We start from the raw sequence: 23,895 nt of genomic DNA, 5'->3' as shown, positions 1-23,895 counted from the left end.
TATATGTCAGGAACAGAGGAAAGCACCTGCCGGGGCACCACTCCATCCCTGGAAGTGGCCCAGCAAACCCTGTAGGAGAATTCACATAGACTATGCGGGACCTTTTATGGGCAAAATGTTTTTGGTGTTGGTTAACGCTCACTCAAAGTGGATCAACGTTTATCCAGTGAGCTCTGCAACGACTGATGCCACACTGAATTGTCTCAGGAACAGCTTCAGCACGCATGGTATTCCAGAAGTGATTGTATCCGACAGTGCACAGTGTTTTGTTAGTGAAGGGAGCAAAGAATTCATGGTAAGGAATGGAATCACACGTCACCTCGGCTCCATATCACCCAGCCTCAAATGGGTTAGCCGAGCGAGCCGTGCAGACTTTTAAGGAGCTCATGAGGAAGAGCTCAGGTGACACCCTGGAGACCAAGCTCAATAGAGCCTTGTTTAGTTATCGTATAACACCCCAAGCTACCACGGGGCTTTCTCCGGCTGAGTTGATGATGGGGAGAAAGTTGCGGTGCACGTTAGACCGGATAACCTTGCTTTTGAGATCTGGGTGTGAGACAAAACAAACAAACCAAAAAGCGTACCATGACAAACATACTAAAGCTCGCCATTTTGCCATAGGGGACTCTGTGTACACCCGGAACTTCGGCTATGGACCTAAATGGATACCAGGACTAATCCAGGACATTACAGGACCTGTGTCATACTCCGTGTTACTAGGGGATGGTCGAGGGGTTTGTCGGCATGTGGATCAGCTTTTCAGCCGGCAGCAGGGGGAACTGCCTCAGATGGAACAAAGGGCAGTAGAGGAGGCTGTTCCAGGACCCAGCACGGCTTATAAGGTGCCAGTGGACACTGGTACTGCCAGGCCACAGCGGGACAGAGTAAAACCAACATCAGAGACTACTCCAATCTCAAGTGCGAATGAATCTGAGAATCCACCACAAGTGGAATTAAGACGTTCACAAAGGATTCGCAAGCAACCAGAAAGACTTATACAAACCTGTTAAATTAGTCAGGGGTTAACCATGGTTAGAGCATACTGGTTAATTAAAACGTAGTACCTAGTAAGGGTTATTGTTTAAGAATTGCATACGGCAATCTTAAGGGGGGAGGAGTGTAGTAACCTGGGAGGTTATGAGTAACCTGATCCACCAGGTGGTGCTGTGGCAATTGCTCTCCTGAGTTAAGTCTGATCTGTACTGGTTGTACTCTTTGTTTTTGCTGCCTCATGGCAGAAGCTTTTATGTGCAAGTGTTGATTAAACCATGTTAAGGAGTTAACCGGTGTCCGTCTCCATCTATGGCCACCTCAAGATACCACATATGGCGACGAGAATAAAGGACAGAAGAGTTTTGGAGTATTCGGAAGAGGTGCTCGGGTTGGTTAGCAAACTAGTCGGAAAAGCACGAGGCTAGGCCGCGGGAGTCGAAACGGAGTTTGATTTTTTGGCTGAAGTGACCGGACTCCAAGGATGGCAGGAACGGTAGGCTCCGTGGCACCTTTTGACAGCAAGTCGCAGTCTTGGGAGGAGTATATTGAAATACTGAGCCATTTCTTTATGGCAAACGAGGTGGACAGTGCTGAAAAGAAAAGGGCCATTTTACTGAGTTGTGTGGGAGCGCAAACCTATACACGGATGAGGAATCTGCTGAGCCCGGAGCGGCCAGGAGAAAAATCTTTTGACGAGTTGGTGAGTCTACTAAAGAATCATTTCAATCCGAAACCTAGTGAAATAGTACAGAGATGGAAATTCAATTCGAGGATTAGGAGGCCGGAAGAAAGCATTACTGAGTATGTGGAGGAGCTTCGGAAGCTCGCACAGGACTGTAATTTTGGAAATGCGCTCACAGTCATGTTAAGGGACAGACTAGTATGCGGAGTGAACGACGACAGTATACAGCAAAGGTTGCTGTCAGAAGAAGGATTAACGTTTGAGACGGCACTTAAAAAAGCACAAGCCATGGAGACGGCTAACAAGGACATTAAGGACTTAAGCAGTATGAGCAAGGAGAAATGGAGTAAACCAGTGGGAGGAGCTGTTTTCAAGATGGAAGCTGGCGCGAAAAGTCCACCAGTCGGGGTTGGGGATTGCTACCGATGTGGCGGGATGAGCCATTATGCAAAGGACTGCAGGTTTGCAAAGACAAAGTGCCACAATTGTGGAAAAATAGGGCACTTAAAGAAAGTCTGTAAAAGGGCAGTGAGTGAGAGAAGCAGTGCTAAAGGGGCAAAGCATGCAAAAGGGGGGGGGGGGGAGGGAGAAGTACACAAAGCGGGCAAATTACATACAAGAGGAGGAAGAGTCTAGTGAGGAGGTTTTCACTGTATACAGTATAGACACTTCAAGGCCCAACGTACCCCCTCTCACTCAGTATTTGATAGTGAACGGAGGTCAAGTAAAGTTTGAGATTGACACCGGATGTAGTGTAACCATAATGTCGCAGACTGAGTACGCCAAGCTATGGGGGGGAAGCAAAAGTCCCAGAGCTAGGTACATGCCCCATTCGTCTCAAAACCTACACAGAACAGAAGGTGGACATTTTGGGGGCGGCCGAAGTACAAGTGGAACACAAAGGAGTCACCAAAGAGCTTACGGTGGTAGTGGTAGCAGGGTCAGGGCCAAACCTGTTAGGGCGAGGGTGGATCAGTGAGTTGAGTGTGTACTGGCAGGCAATGAATAAAATGGAGGACAGTACAGAGGCACTGCAAGAAGTGCTGATGAAGCATGAGTTAGTATTCAAGGACGAACTAGGCACCTTAAGGGGAGCCACAGCCAAGATTCATGTAGCCAGTGATGCCACGCCTCGTTTCTTTAAACCAAGGTCGGTACCTTTTGCAATGAAAACCAAGGTTGAGGCGGAACTAGATCGCCTGCTAAAGGACAAAGTAATAGAACCAGTGAAATTTTCAGACTGGGCGGCACCAATAGTCCCGGTATTGAAGCCCAACAGTAACGTAAGGGTGTGTGGTGACTATAAGTTAACAGTGAACAGAGTATCATCACTGGAACAGTACCCCATTCCGAGAATGGAGGACATGTTAACATCGCTCGCTGGGGGAGAAAGATTCAGCAAACTGGACATGAGTCATGCGTATCAGCAGATATTGCTAGATGAAGAATCAAAAAAGTTTGTCACGGTGAACACGCACAAGGGGCTGTTTACGTATGCCAGGTTACCATTTGGTGTCAGTTCTAGCCCAGCAATATTCCAACGGACTATGGAGGGCATTCTGCAGGGCATTCCAAAGGTAGCCATGTACTTAGATGATATTCTGCTAACAGGAAGTGACGATCAGGATCACTTAAAAACACTGGACAAAGTGCTATAGCGGCTGGAAGAGGCGGGGCTACGCCTGAAACAGATTAAGTGTAGTTTCATGGAGAAGGAAGTTACATTCCTGGGACATCGGGTGGATGCCACAGGCCTCCATCCATTACCAGGGAAAGTGCAGGCAGTGCAGGATGCACCGGCACCCACCTCAGTGACTGAACTGAAAGCCTATCTAGGGCTCCTGAATTATTATAACCGGTTTCTTCCAAACTTATCGATGCTGCTGGCACCCCTGCACAAACTGCTGAGAAAGGAGGAGCCATGGCGTTGGGGGCCAGAGCAAGCGAAAGCGTTTCAGCAGTCAAAGGTGCTACTTCAGTCCAGCAGGGTGTTAGTGCATTACGATGAGAAGAAGGAGCTGATAATGTCCTGCGACGCATCACCCTATGGAGTGGGGGCAGTGTTGGCCCACCGCATGCCAGATGGAGCGGAAAGGCCCATCGGGTTTGTTTCACGCACGCTCACAGCTGCGGAAAAGAACTATTCACAGCTTGATAAAGAGGGGTTGGCCATTATATTTGGAGTAAAGAAATTCCATAAGTACATATATGGGAGGAAGTTTGTAATCAGTACTGACCACAAGCCTCTTATTAGCTTACTGAATGAGATGAAAGCGGTGCCTCAAATGGCAGCACAGAGAATAATGAGATGGGCAGTAATACTAAGAGCCTATGAATATGTGATCACATACAGAGCCGGCAAGGAAAACGGGAACGCGGATGCTCTCAGCCGCCTGCCCCTCTCAAAATCTCCTCGCAGTACTTCTCCTGAGGAGCACGTCCTGATGCTGGATCAGGAGATCAGTCCCCTGATGACTTCAGCGCAAATCCAGGGCTGGACAGCCAAGGACCCCGTTCTGTCAAGGGTCCGTGAGTATGTGTTGAAAGGCTGGCCAGATCACCGTGAGGGACCGGAGTTCGCGCCGTACAGACAGAGACAGCACGAGCTCAGTGTCCAAGATGGATGTGTGCTATGGGGAGCACGCATCATAGTCCCAGAGCGGGGACGCTCTACTTTGATGGAACAGTTGCATCAATCGCACCCAGGAATGACTAGAATGAAAGGACTGGCTAAGAGCTACCTGTGGTGGCCTAACTTGGATGCTGAAATTGAGTCAAAGGTAAAGTCATGCACTATATGTCAGGAACAGAGGAAAGCACCTGCCGGGGCACCACTCCATCCCTGGAAGTGGCCCAGCAAACCCTGTAGGAGAATTCACATAGACTATGCGGGACCTTTTATGGGCAAAATGTTTTTGGTGTTGGTTAACGCTCACTCAAAGTGGATCAACGTTTATCCAGTGAGCTCTGCAACGACTGATGCCACACTGAATTGTCTCAGGAACAGCTTCAGCACGCATGGTATTCCAGAAGTGATTGTATCCGACAGTGCACAGTGTTTTGTTAGTGAAGGGAGCAAAGAATTCATGGTAAGGAATGGAATCACACGTCACCTCGGCTCCATATCACCCAGCCTCAAATGGGTTAGCCGAGCGAGCCGTGCAGACTTTTAAGGAGCTCATGAGGAAGAGCTCAGGTGACACCCTGGAGACCAAGCTCAATAGAGCCTTGTTTAGTTATCGTATAACACCCCAAGCTACCACGGGGCTTTCTCCGGCTGAGTTGATGATGGGGAGAAAGTTGCGGTGCACGTTAGACCTGATAACCTTGCTTTTGAGATCTGGGTGTGAGACAAAACAAACAAACCAAAAAGCGTACCATGACAAACATACTAAAGCTCGCCATTTTGCCATAGGGGACTCTGTGTACACCCGGAACTTCGGCTATGGACCTAAATGGATACCAGGACTAATCCAGGACATTACAGGACCTGTGTCATACTCCGTGTTACTAGGGGATGGTCGAGGGGTTTGTCGGCATGTGGATCAGCTTTTCAGCCGGCAGCAGGGGGAACTGCCTCAGATGGAACAAAGGGCAGTAGAGGAGGCTGTTCCAGGACCCAGCACGGCTTATAAGGTGCCAGTGGACACTGGTACTGCCAGGCCACAGCGGGACAGAGTAAAACCAACATCAGAGACTACTCCAATCTCAAGTGCGAATGAATCTGAGAATCCACCACAAGTGGAATTAAGACGTTCACAAAGGATTCGCAAGCAACCAGAAAGACTTATACAAACCTGTTAAATTAGTCAGGGGTTAACCATGGTTAGAGCATACTGGTTAATTAAAACGTAGTACCTAGTAAGGGTTATTGTTTAAGAATTGCATACGGCAATCTTAAGGGGGGAGGAGTGTAGTAACCTGGGAGGTTATGAGTAACCTGATCCACCAGGTGGTGCTGTGGCAATTGCTCTCCTGAGTTAAGTCTGATCTGTACTGGTTGTACTCTTTGTTTTTGCTGCCTCATGGCAGAAGCTTTTATGTGCAAGTGTTGATTAAACCATGTTAAGGAGTTAACCGGTGTCCGTCTCCATCTATGGCCACCTCAAGATACCACATATGGCGACGAGAATAAAGGACAGAAGAGTTTTGGAGTATTCGGAAGAGGTGCTCGGGTTGGTTAGCAAACTAGTCGGAAAAGCACGAGGCTAGGCCGCGGGAGTCGAAACGGAGTTTGATTTTTTGGCTGAAGTGACCGGACTCCAAGGATGGCAGGAACGGTAGGCTCCGTGGCACCTTTTGACAGCAAGTCGCAGTCTTGGGAGGAGTATATTGAAATACTGAGCCATTTCTTTATGGCAAACGAGGTGGACAGTGCTGAAAAGAAAAGGGCCATTTTACTGAGTTGTGTGGGAGCGCAAACCTATACACGGATGAGGAATCTGCTGAGCCCGGAGCGGCCAGGAGAAAAATCTTTTGACGAGTTGGTGAGTCTACTAAAGAATCATTTCAATCCGAAACCTAGTGAAATAGTACAGAGATGGAAATTCAATTCGAGGATTAGGAGGCCGGAAGAAAGCATTACTGAGTATGTGGAGGAGCTTCGGAAGCTCGCACAGGACTGTAATTTTGGAAATGCGCTCACAGTCATGTTAAGGGACAGACTAGTATGCGGAGTGAACGACGACAGTATACAGCAAAGGTTGCTGTCAGAAGAAGGATTAACGTTTGAGACGGCACTTAAAAAAGCACAAGCCATGGAGACGGCTAACAAGGACATTAAGGACTTAAGCAGTATGAGCAAGGAGAAATGGAGTAAACCAGTGGGAGGAGCTGTTTTCAAGATGGAAGCTGGCGCGAAAAGTCCACCAGTCGGGGTTGGGGATTGCTACCGATGTGGCGGGATGAGCCATTATGCAAAGGACTGCAGGTTTGCAAAGACAAAGTGCCACAATTGTGGAAAAATAGGGCACTTAAAGAAAGTCTGTAAAAGGGCAGTGAGTGAGAGAAGCAGTGCTAAAGGGGCAAAGCATGCAAAAGGGGGGGGGGGAGGGAGAAGTACACAAAGCGGGCAAATTACATACAAGAGGAGGAAGAGTCTAGTGAGGAGGTTTTCACTGTATACAGTATAGACACTTCAAGGCCCAACGTACCCCCTCTCACTCAGTATTTGATAGTGAACGGAGGTCAAGTAAAGTTTGAGATTGACACCGGATGTAGTGTAACCATAATGTCGCAGACTGAGTACGCCAAGCTATGGGGGGGAAGCAAAAGTCCCAGAGCTAGGTACATGCCCCATTCGTCTCAAAACCTACACAGAACAGAAGGTGGACATTTTGGGGGCGGCCGAAGTACAAGTGGAACACAAAGGAGTCACCAAAGAGCTTACGGTGGTAGTGGTAGCAGGGTCAGGGCCAAACCTGTTAGGGCGAGGGTGGATCAGTGAGTTGAGTGTGTACTGGCAGGCAATGAATAAAATGGAGGACAGTACAGAGGCACTGCAAGAAGTGCTGATGAAGCATGAGTTAGTATTCAAGGACGAACTAGGCACCTTAAGGGGAGCCACAGCCAAGATTCATGTAGCCAGTGATGCCACGCCTCGTTTCTTTAAACCAAGGTCGGTACCTTTTGCAATGAAAACCAAGGTTGAGGCGGAACTAGATCGCCTGCTAAAGGACAAAGTAATAGAACCAGTGAAATTTTCAGACTGGGCGGCACCAATAGTCCCGGTATTGAAGCCCAACAGTAACGTAAGGGTGTGTGGTGACTATAAGTTAACAGTGAACAGAGTATCATCACTGGAACAGTACCCCATTCCGAGAATGGAGGACATGTTAACATCGCTCGCTGGGGGAGAAAGATTCAGCAAACTGGACATGAGTCATGCGTATCAGCAGATATTGCTAGATGAAGAATCAAAAAAGTTTGTCACGGTGAACACGCACAAGGGGCTGTTTACGTATGCCAGGTTACCATTTGGTGTCAGTTCTAGCCCAGCAATATTCCAACGGACTATGGAGGGCATTCTGCAGGGCATTCCAAAGGTAGCCATGTACTTAGATGATATTCTGCTAACAGGAAGTGACGATCAGGATCACTTAAAAACACTGGACAAAGTGCTATAGCGGCTGGAAGAGGCGGGGCTACGCCTGAAACAGATTAAGTGTAGTTTCATGGAGAAGGAAGTTACATTCCTGGGACATCGGGTGGATGCCACAGGCCTCCATCCATTACCAGGGAAAGTGCAGGCAGTGCAGGATGCACCGGCACCCACCTCAGTGACTGAACTGAAAGCCTATCTAGGGCTCCTGAATTATTATAACCGGTTTCTTCCAAACTTATCGATGCTGCTGGCACCCCTGCACAAACTGCTGAGAAAGGAGGAGCCATGGCGTTGGGGGCCAGAGCAAGCGAAAGCGTTTCAGCAGTCAAAGGTGCTACTTCAGTCCAGCAGGGTGTTAGTGCATTACGATGAGAAGAAGGAGCTGATAATGTCCTGCGACGCATCACCCTATGGAGTGGGGGCAGTGTTGGCCCACCGCATGCCAGATGGAGCGGAAAGGCCCATCGGGTTTGTTTCACGCACGCTCACAGCTGCGGAAAAGAACTATTCACAGCTTGATAAAGAGGGGTTGGCCATTATATTTGGAGTAAAGAAATTCCATAAGTACATATATGGGAGGAAGTTTGTAATCAGTACTGACCACAAGCCTCTTATTAGCTTACTGAATGAGATGAAAGCGGTGCCTCAAATGGCAGCACAGAGAATAATGAGATGGGCAGTAATACTAAGAGCCTATGAATATGTGATCACATACAGAGCCGGCAAGGAAAACGGGAACGCGGATGCTCTCAGCCGCCTGCCCCTCTCAAAATCTCCTCGCAGTACTTCTCCTGAGGAGCACGTCCTGATGCTGGATCAGGAGATCAGTCCCCTGATGACTTCAGCGCAAATCCAGGGCTGGACAGCCAAGGACCCCGTTCTGTCAAGGGTCCGTGAGTATGTGTTGAAAGGCTGGCCAGATCACCGTGAGGGACCGGAGTTCGCGCCGTACAGACAGAGACAGCACGAGCTCAGTGTCCAAGATGGATGTGTGCTATGGGGAGCACGCATCATAGTCCCAGAGCGGGGACGCTCTACTTTGATGGAACAGTTGCATCAATCGCACCCAGGAATGACTAGAATGAAAGGACTGGCTAAGAGCTACCTGTGGTGGCCTAACTTGGATGCTGAAATTGAGTCAAAGGTAAAGTCATGCACTATATGTCAGGAACAGAGGAAAGCACCTGCCGGGGCACCACTCCATCCCTGGAAGTGGCCCAGCAAACCCTGTAGGAGAATTCACATAGACTATGCGGGACCTTTTATGGGCAAAATGTTTTTGGTGTTGGTTAACGCTCACTCAAAGTGGATCAACGTTTATCCAGTGAGCTCTGCAACGACTGATGCCACACTGAATTGTCTCAGGAACAGCTTCAGCACGCATGGTATTCCAGAAGTGATTGTATCCGACAGTGCACAGTGTTTTGTTAGTGAAGGGAGCAAAGAATTCATGGTAAGGAATGGAATCACACGTCACCTCGGCTCCATATCACCCAGCCTCAAATGGGTTAGCCGAGCGAGCCGTGCAGACTTTTAAGGAGCTCATGAGGAAGAGCTCAGGTGACACCCTGGAGACCAAGCTCAATAGAGCCTTGTTTAGTTATCGTATAACACCCCAAGCTACCACGGGGCTTTCTCCGGCTGAGTTGATGATGGGGAGAAAGTTGCGGTGCACGTTAGACCGGATAACCTTGCTTTTGAGATCTGGGTGTGAGACAAAACAAACAAACCAAAAAGCGTACCATGACAAACATACTAAAGCTCGCCATTTTGCCATAGGGGACTCTGTGTACACCCGGAACTTCGGCTATGGACCTAAATGGATACCAGGACTAATCCAGGACATTACAGGACCTGTGTCATACTCCGTGTTACTAGGGGATGGTCGAGGGGTTTGTCGGCATGTGGATCAGCTTTTCAGCCGGCAGCAGGGGGAACTGCCTCAGATGGAACAAAGGGCAGTAGAGGAGGCTGTTCCAGGACCCAGCACGGCTTATAAGGTGCCAGTGGACACTGGTACTGCCAGGCCACAGCGGGACAGAGTAAAACCAACATCAGAGACTACTCCAATCTCAAGTGCGAATGAATCTGAGAATCCACCACAAGTGGAATTAAGACGTTCACAAAGGATTCGCAAGCAACCAGAAAGACTTATACAAACCTGTTAAATTAGTCAGGGGTTAACCATGGTTAGAGCATACTGGTTAATTAAAACGTAGTACCTAGTAAGGGTTATTGTTTAAGAATTGCATACGGCAATCTTAAGGGGGGAGGAGTGTAGTAACCTGGGAGGTTATGAGTAACCTGATCCACCAGGTGGTGCTGTGGCAATTGCTCTCCTGAGTTAAGTCTGATCTGTACTGGTTGTACTCTTTGTTTTTGCTGCCTCATGGCAGAAGCTTTTATGTGCAAGTGTTGATTAAACCATGTTAAGGAGTTAACCGGTGTCCGTCTCCATCTATGGCCACCTCAAGATACCACATATGGCGACGAGAATAAAGGACAGAAGAGTTTTGGAGTATTCGGAAGAGGTGCTCGGGTTGGTTAGCAAACTAGTCGGAAAAGCACGAGGCTAGGCCGCGGGAGTCGAAACGGAGTTTGATTTTTTGGCTGAAGTGACCGGACTCCAAGGATGGCAGGAACGGTAGGCTCCGTGGCACCTTTTGACAGCAAGTCGCAGTCTTGGGAGGAGTATATTGAAATACTGAGCCATTTCTTTATGGCAAACGAGGTGGACAGTGCTGAAAAGAAAAGGGCCATTTTACTGAGTTGTGTGGGAGCGCAAACCTATACACGGATGAGGAATCTGCTGAGCCCGGAGCGGCCAGGAGAAAAATCTTTTGACGAGTTGGTGAGTCTACTAAAGAATCATTTCAATCCGAAACCTAGTGAAATAGTACAGAGATGGAAATTCAATTCGAGGATTAGGAGGCCGGAAGAAAGCATTACTGAGTATGTGGAGGAGCTTCGGAAGCTCGCACAGGACTGTAATTTTGGAAATGCGCTCACAGTCATGTTAAGGGACAGACTAGTATGCGGAGTGAACGACGACAGTATACAGCAAAGGTTGCTGTCAGAAGAAGGATTAACGTTTGAGACGGCACTTAAAAAAGCACAAGCCATGGAGACGGCTAACAAGGACATTAAGGACTTAAGCAGTATGAGCAAGGAGAAATGGAGTAAACCAGTGGGAGGAGCTGTTTTCAAGATGGAAGCTGGCGCGAAAAGTCCACCAGTCGGGGTTGGGGATTGCTACCGATGTGGCGGGATGAGCCATTATGCAAAGGACTGCAGGTTTGCAAAGACAAAGTGCCACAATTGTGGAAAAATAGGGCACTTAAAGAAAGTCTGTAAAAGGGCAGTGAGTGAGAGAAGCAGTGCTAAAGGGGCAAAGCATGCAAAAGGGGGGGGGGGGAGGGAGAAGTACACAAAGCGGGCAAATTACATACAAGAGGAGGAAGAGTCTAGTGAGGAGGTTTTCACTGTATACAGTATAGACACTTCAAGGCCCAACGTACCCCCTCTCACTCAGTATTTGATAGTGAACGGAGGTCAAGTAAAGTTTGAGATTGACACCGGATGTAGTGTAACCATAATGTCGCAGACTGAGTACGCCAAGCTATGGGGGGGAAGCAAAAGTCCCAGAGCTAGGTACATGCCCCATTCGTCTCAAAACCTACACAGAACAGAAGGTGGACATTTTGGGGGCGGCCGAAGTACAAGTGGAACACAAAGGAGTCACCAAAGAGCTTACGGTGGTAGTGGTAGCAGGGTCAGGGCCAAACCTGTTAGGGCGAGGGTGGATCAGTGAGTTGAGTGTGTACTGGCAGGCAATGAATAAAATGGAGGACAGTACAGAGGCACTGCAAGAAGTGCTGATGAAGCATGAGTTAGTATTCAAGGACGAACTAGGCACCTTAAGGGGAGCCACAGCCAAGATTCATGTAGCCAGTGATGCCACGCCTCGTTTCTTTAAACCAAGGTCGGTACCTTTTGCAATGAAAACCAAGGTTGAGGCGGAACTAGATCGCCTGCTAAAGGACAAAGTAATAGAACCAGTGAAATTTTCAGACTGGGCGGCACCAATAGTCCCGGTATTGAAGCCCAACAGTAACGTAAGGGTGTGTGGTGACTATAAGTTAACAGTGAACAGAGTATCATCACTGGAACAGTACCCCATTCCGAGAATGGAGGACATGTTAACATCGCTCGCTGGGGGAGAAAGATTCAGCAAACTGGACATGAGTCATGCGTATCAGCAGATATTGCTAGATGAAGAATCAAAAAAGTTTGTCACGGTGAACACGCACAAGGGGCTGTTTACGTATGCCAGGTTACCATTTGGTGTCAGTTCTAGCCCAGCAATATTCCAACGGACTATGGAGGGCATTCTGCAGGGCATTCCAAAGGTAGCCATGTACTTAGATGATATTCTGCTAACAGGAAGTGACGATCAGGATCACTTAAAAACACTGGACAAAGTGCTATAGCGGCTGGAAGAGGCGGGGCTACGCCTGAAACAGATTAAGTGTAGTTTCATGGAGAAGGAAGTTACATTCCTGGGACATCGGGTGGATGCCACAGGCCTCCATCCATTACCAGGGAAAGTGCAGGCAGTGCAGGATGCACCGGCACCCACCTCAGTGACTGAACTGAAAGCCTATCTAGGGCTCCTGAATTATTATAACCGGTTTCTTCCAAACTTATCGATGCTGCTGGCACCCCTGCACAAACTGCTGAGAAAGGAGGAGCCATGGCGTTGGGGGCCAGAGCAAGCGAAAGCGTTTCAGCAGTCAAAGGTGCTACTTCAGTCCAGCAGGGTGTTAGTGCATTACGATGAGAAGAAGGAGCTGATAATGTCCTGCGACGCATCACCCTATGGAGTGGGGGCAGTGTTGGCCCACCGCATGCCAGATGGAGCGGAAAGGCCCATCGGGTTTGTTTCACGCACGCTCACAGCTGCGGAAAAGAACTATTCACAGCTTGATAAAGAGGGGTTGGCCATTATATTTGGAGTAAAGAAATTCCATAAGTACATATATGGGAGGAAGTTTGTAATCAGTACTGACCACAAGCCTCTTATTAGCTTACTGAATGAGATGAAAGCGGTGCCTCAAATGGCAGCACAGAGAATAATGAGATGGGCAGTAATACTAAGAGCCTATGAATATGTGATCACATACAGAGCCGGCAAGGAAAACGGGAACGCGGATGCTCTCAGCCGCCTGCCCCTCTCAAAATCTCCTCGCAGTACTTCTCCTGAGGAGCACGTCCTGATGCTGGATCAGGAGATCAGTCCCCTGATGACTTCAGCGCAAATCCAGGGCTGGACAGCCAAGGACCCCGTTCTGTCAAGGGTCCGTGAGTATGTGTTGAAAGGCTGGCCAGATCACCGTGAGGGACCGGAGTTCGCGCCGTACAGACAGAGACAGCACGAGCTCAGTGTCCAAGATGGATGTGTGCTATGGGGAGCACGCATCATAGTCCCAGAGCGGGGACGCTCTACTTTGATGGAACAGTTGCATCAATCGCACCCAGGAATGACTAGAATGAAAGGACTGGCTAAGAGCTACCTGTGGTGGCCTAACTTGGATGCTGAAATTGAGTCAAAGGTAAAGTCATGCACTATATGTCAGGAACAGAGGAAAGCACCTGCCGGGGCACCACTCCATCCCTGGGAGTGGCCCAGCAAACCCTGTAGGAGAATTCACATAGACTATGCGGGACCTTTTATGGGCAAAATGTTTTTGGTGTTGGTTAACGCTCACTCAAAGTGGATCAACGTTTATCCAGTGAGCTCTGCAACGACTGATGCCACACTGAATTGTCTCAGGAACAGCTTCAGCACGCATGGTATTCCAGAAGTGATTGTATCCGACAGTGCACAGTGTTTTGTTAGTGAAGGGAGCAAAGAATTCATGGTAAGGAATGGAATCACACGTCACCTCGGCTCCATATCACCCAGCCTCAAATGGGTTAGCCGAGCGAGCCGTGCAGACTTTTAAGGAGCTCATGAGGAAGAGCTCAGGTGACACCCTGGAGACCAAGCTCAATAGAGCCTTGTTTAGTTATCGTATAACACCCCAAGCTACCACGGGGCTTTCTCCGGCTGAGTTGATGATGGGGAGAAAGTTGCGGTGCACGTTAGACCTGATAACCTTGCTTTTGAGATCTGGGTGTGAGACAAAACAAACAAACCAAAAAGCGTACCATGACAAACATACTAAAGCTCGCCATTTTGCCATAGGGGACTCTGTGTACACCCGGAACTTCGGCTATGGACCTAAATGGATACCAGGACTAATCCAGGACATTACAGGACCTGTGTCATACTCCGTGTTACTAGGGGATGGTCGAGGGGTTTGTCGGCATGTGGATCAGCTTTTCAGCCGGCAGCAGGGGGAACTGCCTCAGATGGAACAAAGGGCAGTAGAGGAGGCTGTTCCAGGACCCAGCACGGCTTATAAGGTGCCAGTGGACACTGGTACTGCCAGGCCACAGCGGGACAGAGTAAAACCAACATCAGAGACTACTCCAATCTCAAGTGCGAATGAATCTGAGAATCCACCACAAGTGGAATTAAGACGTTCACAAAGGATTCGCAAGCAACCAGAAAGACTTATACAAACCTGTTAAATTAGTCAGGGGTTAACCATGGTTAGAGCACACTGGTTAATTAAAACGTAGTACCTAGTAAGGGTTATTGTTTAAGAATTGCATACGGCAATCTTAAGGGGGGAGGAGTGTAGTAACCTGGGAGGTTATGAGTAACCTGATCCACCAGGTGGTGCTGTGGCAATTGCTCTCCTGAGTTAAGTCTGATCTGTACTGGTTGTACTCTTTGTTTTTGCTGCCTCATGGCAGAAGCTTTTATGTGCAAGTGTTGATTAAACCATGTTAAGGAGTTAACCAGTGTCCGTCTCCATCTATGGCCACCTCAAGATGAGACTGGGGAATTAATATTGGGGAACAGGGAAGTGACAGAGACTCTGAACAAATATTTTGTATCTGTCTTCACAGTAGAAGACACTAACAACATCCCAATAATGGATAATCAAGGGGCCACAGGGAGGGGGGAACTAAAGACAATCACTATTACTAAGGAAATAGTACTTGGTAAAATAATGGACTGAAAGACGACAAGTCCCCTGGACCAGATGGCCTGCATCCCAAGGTCTTAAAATAAGTTGCTGCAGAGATAGTGGATGCATTGGTTGCAATATACCAAAATTCCCTGGACTCTGGAGAGGTCCCAGAGGTTTGGAAAACCACAAATGTAACACCCCTATTTAAGAAAAGAGGGAGACAGAAAGCAGGAAACTAGACCAGTTAGCCTAATATCTGTCGTTGGGAAAATGCTGGAGTCCTTCATTAAGGAAGCAGTAGCAGGGCATTTAGAAAATCATAATGCAGACAAGCAGAGTCAGCGTGGTTTTATGAAAGGGAAATCATGTTTAACAAACTTGCTGGAGTTCTTTGAGGAGGTAACGAGCAGGGTGAACCAGTGGATGTAGTGTATTTGGAGATCCAGAAGGCATTCGATAAGGTGCCCATAAAAGGTTACTGCATAAGATAAGAGCTCACTGAATTGGGGGTAATATATTAGCATGGATAGAGAATTGGCTAACTAACAAAGCAGAGAGTCGGGATAAATGGGTCATTTTCCGGGTGGCAAATGGTAACTAGTGGGGTGCCACAGGGATCGGTGCTGGGGCCTCAACTATTTACAATCTACATTAATGACTTGGATGAAGGGACCGAGTGTAATGTGGCCTAGTTTGCAGATGATACAAAGATGGGTGGGAAAGCAAGTTGTGCAGAGGACTCAAAGAACCTGCAAAGAGATATAGACAGGCTAAGTGAATGGGCAAACATTTGCCAGATGGAGTATAATGTGGGAAAGTGCGAGGTTACCCACTTTGGCAGGAAAAATAAAAAAGCAAATTATTATTTAAATGGAGAGAGATTACAAAATGTTACAATTCAGAGGGGTACAGTAAGTAATCAAAAAGGCAAATGGAATGTTGGCCTTTATTTCAAGGGGGTTGGAGTATAAAATAGGGAAGTCCTGCTACAACTCTACAGGGTATTGGTGAGACCACACCTTGAGTACTGCGCATAGTTTTGGTCTCCTTATTTAAGGATATACTTGCATTGGAGGCAGTTCAGAGATGATTCATAGAAACATAGAAGATAGGAGCAGGAGTAGGCCATTCGGCCCTTCGAGCCTGCTCCGCCATTCAATGAGATCATGGCTGATCATCCAAATTCAGTACCCTGTCCCTGCCTTCTCCCCATATCCCTTGATCCCTTTAGCCTCAAGAAATATATCCAACTCTTTCTTGAATATATTTAATGAACTGGCCTCCACCGCCCTCTGTGGCAGAGAATGCCACAGGTTCACCACTCTCTGGGTGAAGAAATTCCTCCTCATTTCAGTCCTAAATGGCTTACCCCTTATCCTTAGACTATGACCCCTGGTTCTGGACTCCCCAGCTATCAGAAACATCCTTCCTGCATCTAGTCTGTCCAGGCCTGACAGAATTTTATAGGTTTCGATGAGATCCCCTCTCAATCTTCTAAACTCCAGTGAGTATAAGCCCAATCGACACAATTTCTCCTCATATGTCATTCCTGCCATCCCATGTATCAGCCTGGTGAATCTGCGCTGCACTCCCTCCATTGCAAGAACGTCCTTCCTCAGGTAAGGCGACCAAAACTGCACACAATACTCAAGGTGTGGTCTCACCAAGGCCCTGTACAACTGTAGCAAGACATCCTTGTTCCTGTACTCGAACCCTCTTGCTACGAAGGCCAACATACCATTTGCCTTCTTAACCGCCTGCTGCACCTGCATGCTTACCTTCAGCGACTGGTGCACAAGAACACCCAGGTCTCTTTGCACTTCCTTCTCCCAATCTATTGCCATTCAAATAATAATCTGCCTTCCTGTTTTTGCCACCAAAGTGGATAACCTCACATTTATCCACATTATAGTGCATTTGCCATGTTTCTGCCCAATCACCCAACCTGTCCAAATCGTACTGGAGTTTCACGACATCCTCCTCACAGCTTACCCTCCCACCCAGCTTTGTGTCGTCTGCAAATTTGGAAATATTACATCCAATTCCCTCATCCAGATCATTAATATATATTGTGAACAGCTGGGGTCCTAGGACCGATCCTTGCGGTACCCCACTAGTCACTGCCTGCCACTCGGAAAACGACCCGTTTATTCCAACTCTTTGCATTCTGTCCACCAACCAGTTCTCTATCCAAGTCAATACCTTGCCCCCAATCCCATGTGCCTTAATTTTGCACGCTAACCTCTTATGCGGGACCTTATCGAAAGCCTTCTGAAAGTCCAAATACACCACATCCACTGGTTCTCCCTTATCTATTTTACCAGTTACATCCTCAAAAAATTCCAGTAGATTAGTCAAGCATGATTTACCTTTTGTAAATCCATGTTGACTTTGTCCGATCCTGTCACTGCTTTCCAAGTGCTCTGCTATTACATCTTTTATAATACTCTAGCATTTTCCCCACTACCGATGTCAGGCTTCCCCACTTTTTCTCGACCACCTTTTTTGATTCCAGAGATGAGGGGGTTGACTTATGAGGAAAGGTTGAGCAGGCTGGGCCTATACTCATTGGAATTTAGAAGAATGAGAGGTGATCTTATTGAAACATACAAGATACTGAGGGGGCTTGACAAGGTAGATGCAGAGAAGATGTTTCCCCTGGTGGGGAAATATAGAACTTGGGGTATAGTTTCAGAATAAAGGGTCGCCCTTTTAGAACCGAGATGAGGAGGAATATCTTCACTCAGAGGGTCGTAGATCTGTGGAATTCTCTGTCCCAGAGAGCCGTGGAGGCTGGGTCATTAAATACATATAAGGTGGAGATAGACAGATTTTTGCAAGATAAGGGAGTGAATGTTTATGGGGAGCAGGCGGGGAAATGGCTTTGAGCCCAAGATCAGCCATGATCTTATTGAATGGCGGAGCAGGCTTGAGGGGCCAAGTGGCCTATTCCTGCTCCTATTTCTTATGTTCTTAACGCATATTGGCCCAACTTGGGTCAGCCATCTAGAAAAACGTATTGTCCTCTAACACCATCCAACAGTCCCTTAAATAAGTCTATGGTTTTTGGCTTCACTACTCTATCCACTAGCCCATTCCCAATATTGATCACAGTGGAAAAACTTCCTGACATCAATTCTAAAATAGCATTTCACCAATATGAACCTATACTCCCTTGTCCATGGTTTACCTTGAAGTAGTGCGCCAAAAATGCTGTTTCAATGTCATTTAATATCTTGTATACCCCTGGACAGGTTTTGATCGCCTGTGGGAGTTGGAGAGGAATTTTCCAGATTAATTTCCCCCCCCCTTATTGGCCATGGGTTTTTTGCTTCCCCCAGAAGATTACATGGCTGTGGGGGTAGGTGGGAAGGAGTGTTTAGCAATCATGGTCAGCCATCATGGTATGGTGCAGGCTTGACGGACCAGCTGGTCTTTTATTGCCAGTCAATTTCGTATATTTGTAAAAAAAAACCTCCTTTCAAGGATGAATAGCCCAAATTTGTCCAGTCTTTCCTCATGATGCAATTCTCCAGTAATAGGGATCAGCTTTATGATTCTTCTCTACACCTTTTTGGGAAATTAAAATATTACTTCATTATGTTTGCAGCAGGAACAGTGCTGAAGAACAGTACCCCTTAAGAATGAGTGGGGCAACAGTATGGTGGAACATTTTATACAATAAAAACTATGGAAATATTGGTGTTATTGTCAAGGAGCTAAGTAACGTAGCGGGATTAGTAAAGACATGCCTTAAGAAACTAGGGTCATTAAAGCATCAAACCCAGATGGAATTCATCATGTATTGAAATAAATGGGGATTAGGGTGTGGTAGGGGCTACCAGGTTAATGAAAATTTTACAGAGCTCAGAAGACAGTGTAATAAAAAAAAAACCTCAAGTCCTTGATGATTTTTGCTTGTTCAAGAGGTCCATTTCCTTAGTGTAGTTATTAAAAAGTTAAAAATTGTATTCATGGCAGAAAATAGGTAATCTGACTAATACACAACCTTGGTCACTAGATATATTAAAATCGATGACCAACACTCATAATATACTGGTGCAGTGAACTAATTATCTTTTGCTAGTGGAGCATTATGAGCTAAAGCAATACCTGTCTCTGGAGATACTTCATCGAGCAGTTTCACCATGCCATCTCCTTGCTTGGCTGTCCACATTTTAATTGGAGACCCTCCACCAATCCTGTGGTACTGTTCCTGGATCTTTGCAGTACGGCGCCTTGCAATAAAAGGAGCAAGTTTGCTGAAAAACAAAAATCCCAAAAGTTAAATCATTGTTTTCCCTGCCAAATGCTGCCTCATGGAGGATCCTACTCTTTCAGTCCAAAAAGGAGTATGGGCCATGAGTCTCTACTGCTTGCTCACTATCAACAGTGTTACTTAACTGAAATTTTTATTTCCCGTTCCGGAGATGTATCCCATTATTATAAAACGAGTCAACCAATCAACAAATAATCTCATACATTAAACACAACAATCTAAAATAGTCAAAAATATGACAGAAACTTAAGTCCTCTGCTAAGTTATACTGCTGTTCATTAAAACCTCCCTTAGAAATTCAAACTTATAATTGCTAAAATACTTCTAAACAAATATCTTTGTCCAAAGGAATAGGAAACCTCATTACTCACTGAACGGTTAAAGGACATGTGAATGTTTGACTCCAATATAAAATGTTTAAGCATGTAGTATATTATTAATAAGGAGAATAACAAAGGTTGTATGGGCTATCAATAGATAAAAATGATAAAAAGGCAAAATAGGGTTCGAAATAAAGACATGAATAACAAATTGTTAGATACTTTGTGAAAGTATCTGAATTATGATTAAAAGTTAGAAAATATGAATATACAATTGAAGGAATTAATCTCATTAAAATGGTAAGAATCAGATATGCATTTTTATACGAAACACTTTGCTTTTAAAGCATTTTCTGCGGTTACAAATGATAACTTAAAAAAAAAACAGAATTAAGCTACAACTATAGGATTTACCTTTGAGCTGGAAGTGGAATAAGGTCTTTATCCATGAAAAGCCGAAGTAGGAAATCATGAACCTCATCTAAAGTTTCAGGTCCTCCCATGTTTAACATGAGGATGCCAGTCTTGGGTTTCCTGATCAAATGGAAGGAGACAGAAGTGTTTAGCAAAGTAACACATGTTGCACAATTTGTTAAACTACAGATTGGGAGAAATTGTAACCTTATACAAGACAGAACAGTTCAGAAGTGAAAACCGTTATTTCTTTTGAAATCTGCTTTTCTTCCCAGAAGATACTTTTTTTAATTCAAAAGAGATGATCAGACGCAACCCCAATATACTAATAATCACCATATAAAATTCTGCTTTACCAGCCTCATCACAAATTACAGCCCAGAATTTATTTTCATATTAATGTACAAGTGTGCTGTGTAAGATATTTTCAGTGGAATACAATGGAGATAAGGACTATTAACACAACTCAGAAATTTACCTCCCTTTCAAATGTAAGAGCAGCTTGGCCAGTGCCTATCTTCTCAGGCCAGGAGAAGCAAAGCTCCAGATTCCTTCATAACTTTGTTATTGTAACTGTAAGAATCAATGACTTGCTAGAATTGCTCTGGCACAAGGTACACGTATTTCGCTAACTGTTTATCAGCGCACTATTAACACTCGCTTTTGAACTGTGAGCTACCACAGGGGTCAGACCTCTGCAAGGCCACCATATTAATATGCCTTCCCAGTACACCATTTTACACTTTAACATACTTATACTTAAAAGATAACAATGCTGTTGCCTATTATCTGTGCAAAAAGTAGTTACAACATTTAAGTTATAGAATAAGTGCACAACAAAGGACATTTGTTTTCTAAAACTAGAGCTAAAAAGACTTCTGGTATTTTATTAGTAGTTATCGTTTTAGCATATCTGATTCCCAATTTTTTCCCCCTTCTATCTTGAAGGCAGTGACCAATGCATGGGCATGGTCCCAATGGGAATCCTAGAGAGAATCAATAAGCCATTAGACTGGGGGGGGGGGGGGGGGACACAACCAAAGCTAAATTAAATCCTGTCCCCATCAGACATCCATGTATTTACTTTCCAGAAGGGGCCACTGGATAGCAGTCAAGGGTAGAAACTGTGGCTGTTATTTCCCCATCCCTAGTTAACAGACACTGAAGCCAACTGTACCAACCCTACCTCAGCTGAAATCAGAAAGCAGCATGGATCAAAGCTGGGACCTTGTTGGTTTGTACACCTCAGCAGCCCATCAAGCAGTACATTTGCCTGCTGAGCATCTAGAAAGCCTACAGGGATAATTTTCACCTTCACTGACTGGGCAGTCATCTGGCACAGCAAACCATCTGCCCATTGCAGAATCCGCCCAATTTTCATCCCATCAAAATCAACAGGATGAAAATCAAGAATTCATAAAGATAGCATGTACATTTAGAATCACTGGGCAAGCTTCTTGTAATCTAACATGCAAGCAAGAGAGATCACCACAACTGGATACTGTAGCGACATAAAAAACCCAAGTTCCACAAAAACAGGAGCCTTGACTTATGAAAATATATTTCACCAAATTAATGGAAATTATCTTCCGTGCCAATATTTGTGGTCTACTGCACAGATGCAATATAGTTCAACTGTGTATTCATAAGCATTGTCCTTTATCAATTGTTCTAAATTTCTGTGTCGCTGTGGTGCAGAGGTTATGGCTTGTAACAATGCATAATTTTCTTCACATGAGCAACGTTCTTAGTTGACCGTGACAATTAATTTTCCCAGTACAAATAGCCTAAGTAATGTGCAAAGTAGTCATATTTATCAAGTACCTGAACAGCATGCAGTACTTGTATTATTTTTAAACCCACATCCATCAGCAGCAACTGTTCCTTAGATACAGGTAATTGACAGAGTATCCAAGCATTTCAACACACATATACAGATGGGAAGGTTAGAAATAAAACCCTTTGAGCAGATGGTGGCAATTCTGTGTCACAAACTGCTGTTGAAGCAGAGTCCATCAACTATTTTAAAAAGGGAAATAAAAACAGAAAATGCAGGAGATACTCAGCAGGTCAGGCAGCATCTGTGAAGAGAGAAACAGGGCTAACGTTTCAGGTCGACGTTAACTCTATTTCTCTCTTCACAGATGCTGCCTGACCTGCTGAGTATCTCCAGCATTTTCTGTTTTTATGTCAGATTTCCAGCATCTGCAGTATTTTCTTTTTGTATTTTAAAAAGGAATTAGATAATTGCTTGAGAGAAAGGGAATATTAAAGGATATAGGGAGTGAGCAGGAGAGTGGGATTTGGCTAGGTGACAAAAAAACACCAGCGCAGACTTAAAGGGCCAAATGGCCTGTTTCTGTGCTTTGATAATTCTATGCAGAGAATCTGCAAAACATTAGAAACATAGAAGATAGGAGCAGGAGTAGGCCATTCAGCCCCTCGAGCCTGCTCCGCCATTCAATGCGATCATGGCTGATCATCCAAATTCAGTACCCTGTCCCTGCTTTCTCCCCATACCCCTTGATCCCTTTAGCCTTAAGAAATATATCCAACTCCTTCTTGAATATATTTAATGAATTGGCCTCTACTGCCTTCTGTGGTAGAGAATTCCACAGGTTCACCACTCTCTGGGTGAAGAAATTCCTCCTCATTTCTGTCCTAAATGGCTTACCCCTTATCCTTAGACTGTGACCCCTGGTTCTGGACTCCCCAACCATCGGGAACATCCTTCCTGCATCTAGTCTGTCCAGTCCTGTCAGAATTTTATAAGTTTCAATGAGATCCCCTCTCATTCTTCTAAACTCCAGCGAGTATAAGCCCAATCGACTCAATCTCTCCTCATACGTCATTCCTGCCATCCCAGGTATCAGCCCTCGAGTTTTATTCTGTAGAGCATGCCCTGCAGTCTAAATAACAATCACAAGGCTGTCTAGGGTTGTAATGAAGCCTTGGTGTATCAAAGATATGGCAAACAATCAAGATTTCAGTGTTTCGTTCCAGGTTTGAAACTTTGCTCTCCAGTTCCCGGACAACTACAAATTCCATCTCATGCAATAGTACTATGTGATACAGGATAAAGGATAGCTGCACTTTGTTACCTGACTTTCATCAGCAACAAAAGCTACACAATGGCACAGAATTTGCTGTAACTGGTCCCTTGCCATTGATATTGGCCCAGAAATTCCAGAACGGGGCTTGCAGCGCGTGCAAGCCCCGTATTTACACTTACCCCGCGCTACTGACGATCAGCTCCAGGGACGCCTGGACTTGGTGAATGAAAAAGAAGAATCCCGGGCAGCGTATGACGTCACGCCGCCCAGGAGTGCAGCCAGCGCGAAGCCAGGAGCGTGCAGTGTAAGTGAGACATGCCCCTTGAGGTCTCAGTTTCACTGGACACGCCCCCAATGTTTCTGTCAAGCTGCTAAGGATTTTTACATGCAAAGCAGCAGTTTAAATAGGTTTTTGGAAGTTTTTTGAAGATTTTGGTAACTTTTATAAACTTTTTAAAATGTTTACATTATTTTGAGTAATCTGAAGTAGTTTTAAAGAGAATTAAAGCAATTTAAAGACTTTTAAAAGCCCTAAAAGAATTTTTTTAATTCCATTTATTTATTTAGCAATGTCGTCGTCATACGTGTCTTCACACTGTTCCCTTTGGGGAACTGTATGAAGTGGTGGAAGGATTTATGGCCGTGATTAACGCTCATTCCGTGACCGTAACCATCTTTGAACCAGCCATTAGGGCGGTTAGTCCTATGGCGGGAGGGTTTTACGGGCTCCCACAAACTATACAAGGAGGGGGGGCCACCCACACCCACGGACGCAAATATCCCACTGGATGTCAACCCAGAATTTAGAGCCGGAGCTCCGACTCCACTTGCCGGGACTGTCTGGAGCGGGGTTCGAAACCCTACCCTGATCTGGCCCAGCGGCGGGGATCCTACCGCTATGACAAAGGCCCAATCCGATTAGCAACGTGAAATGGCAGCATAGGGCTCCAGTCATGGGGAGGGAAA

The 23,895-nt window shown here is 45.9% G+C and overlaps 1 protein-coding gene across 1 annotated transcript in view; it reads right to left on the bottom strand.

Annotated features, from left to right (window-relative positions):
- fech (ferrochelatase) overlaps positions 1 to 23,895 on the bottom strand; it is a 66,700-nt gene that overhangs the window by 31,409 nt on the left and 11,396 nt on the right. The window contains exons 3-4 of the mRNA XM_085974434.1: positions 19,877 to 19,996; positions 18,977 to 19,125 (exon numbers count right to left, since the gene is read on the bottom strand). Coding sequence (XP_085830560.1) covers positions 18,977 to 19,125; positions 19,877 to 19,996 — 269 coding nt within the window. The remainder of the gene's footprint in view (positions 1 to 18,976; positions 19,126 to 19,876; positions 19,997 to 23,895) is intronic.

Source organism: Somniosus microcephalus, chromosome 2, assembly GCF_052327205.1.
Source record: "Somniosus microcephalus isolate GS21.2 chromosome 2, FLI_Smic_1.0, whole genome shotgun sequence".
In the NCBI taxonomy this organism is placed as follows: Eukaryota; Metazoa; Chordata; class Chondrichthyes; order Squaliformes; family Somniosidae; genus Somniosus; species Somniosus microcephalus.
The sequence above is the reverse complement of the archived record's forward strand: the minus strand, read 5'-3'. Positions and strand labels throughout refer to the sequence as shown.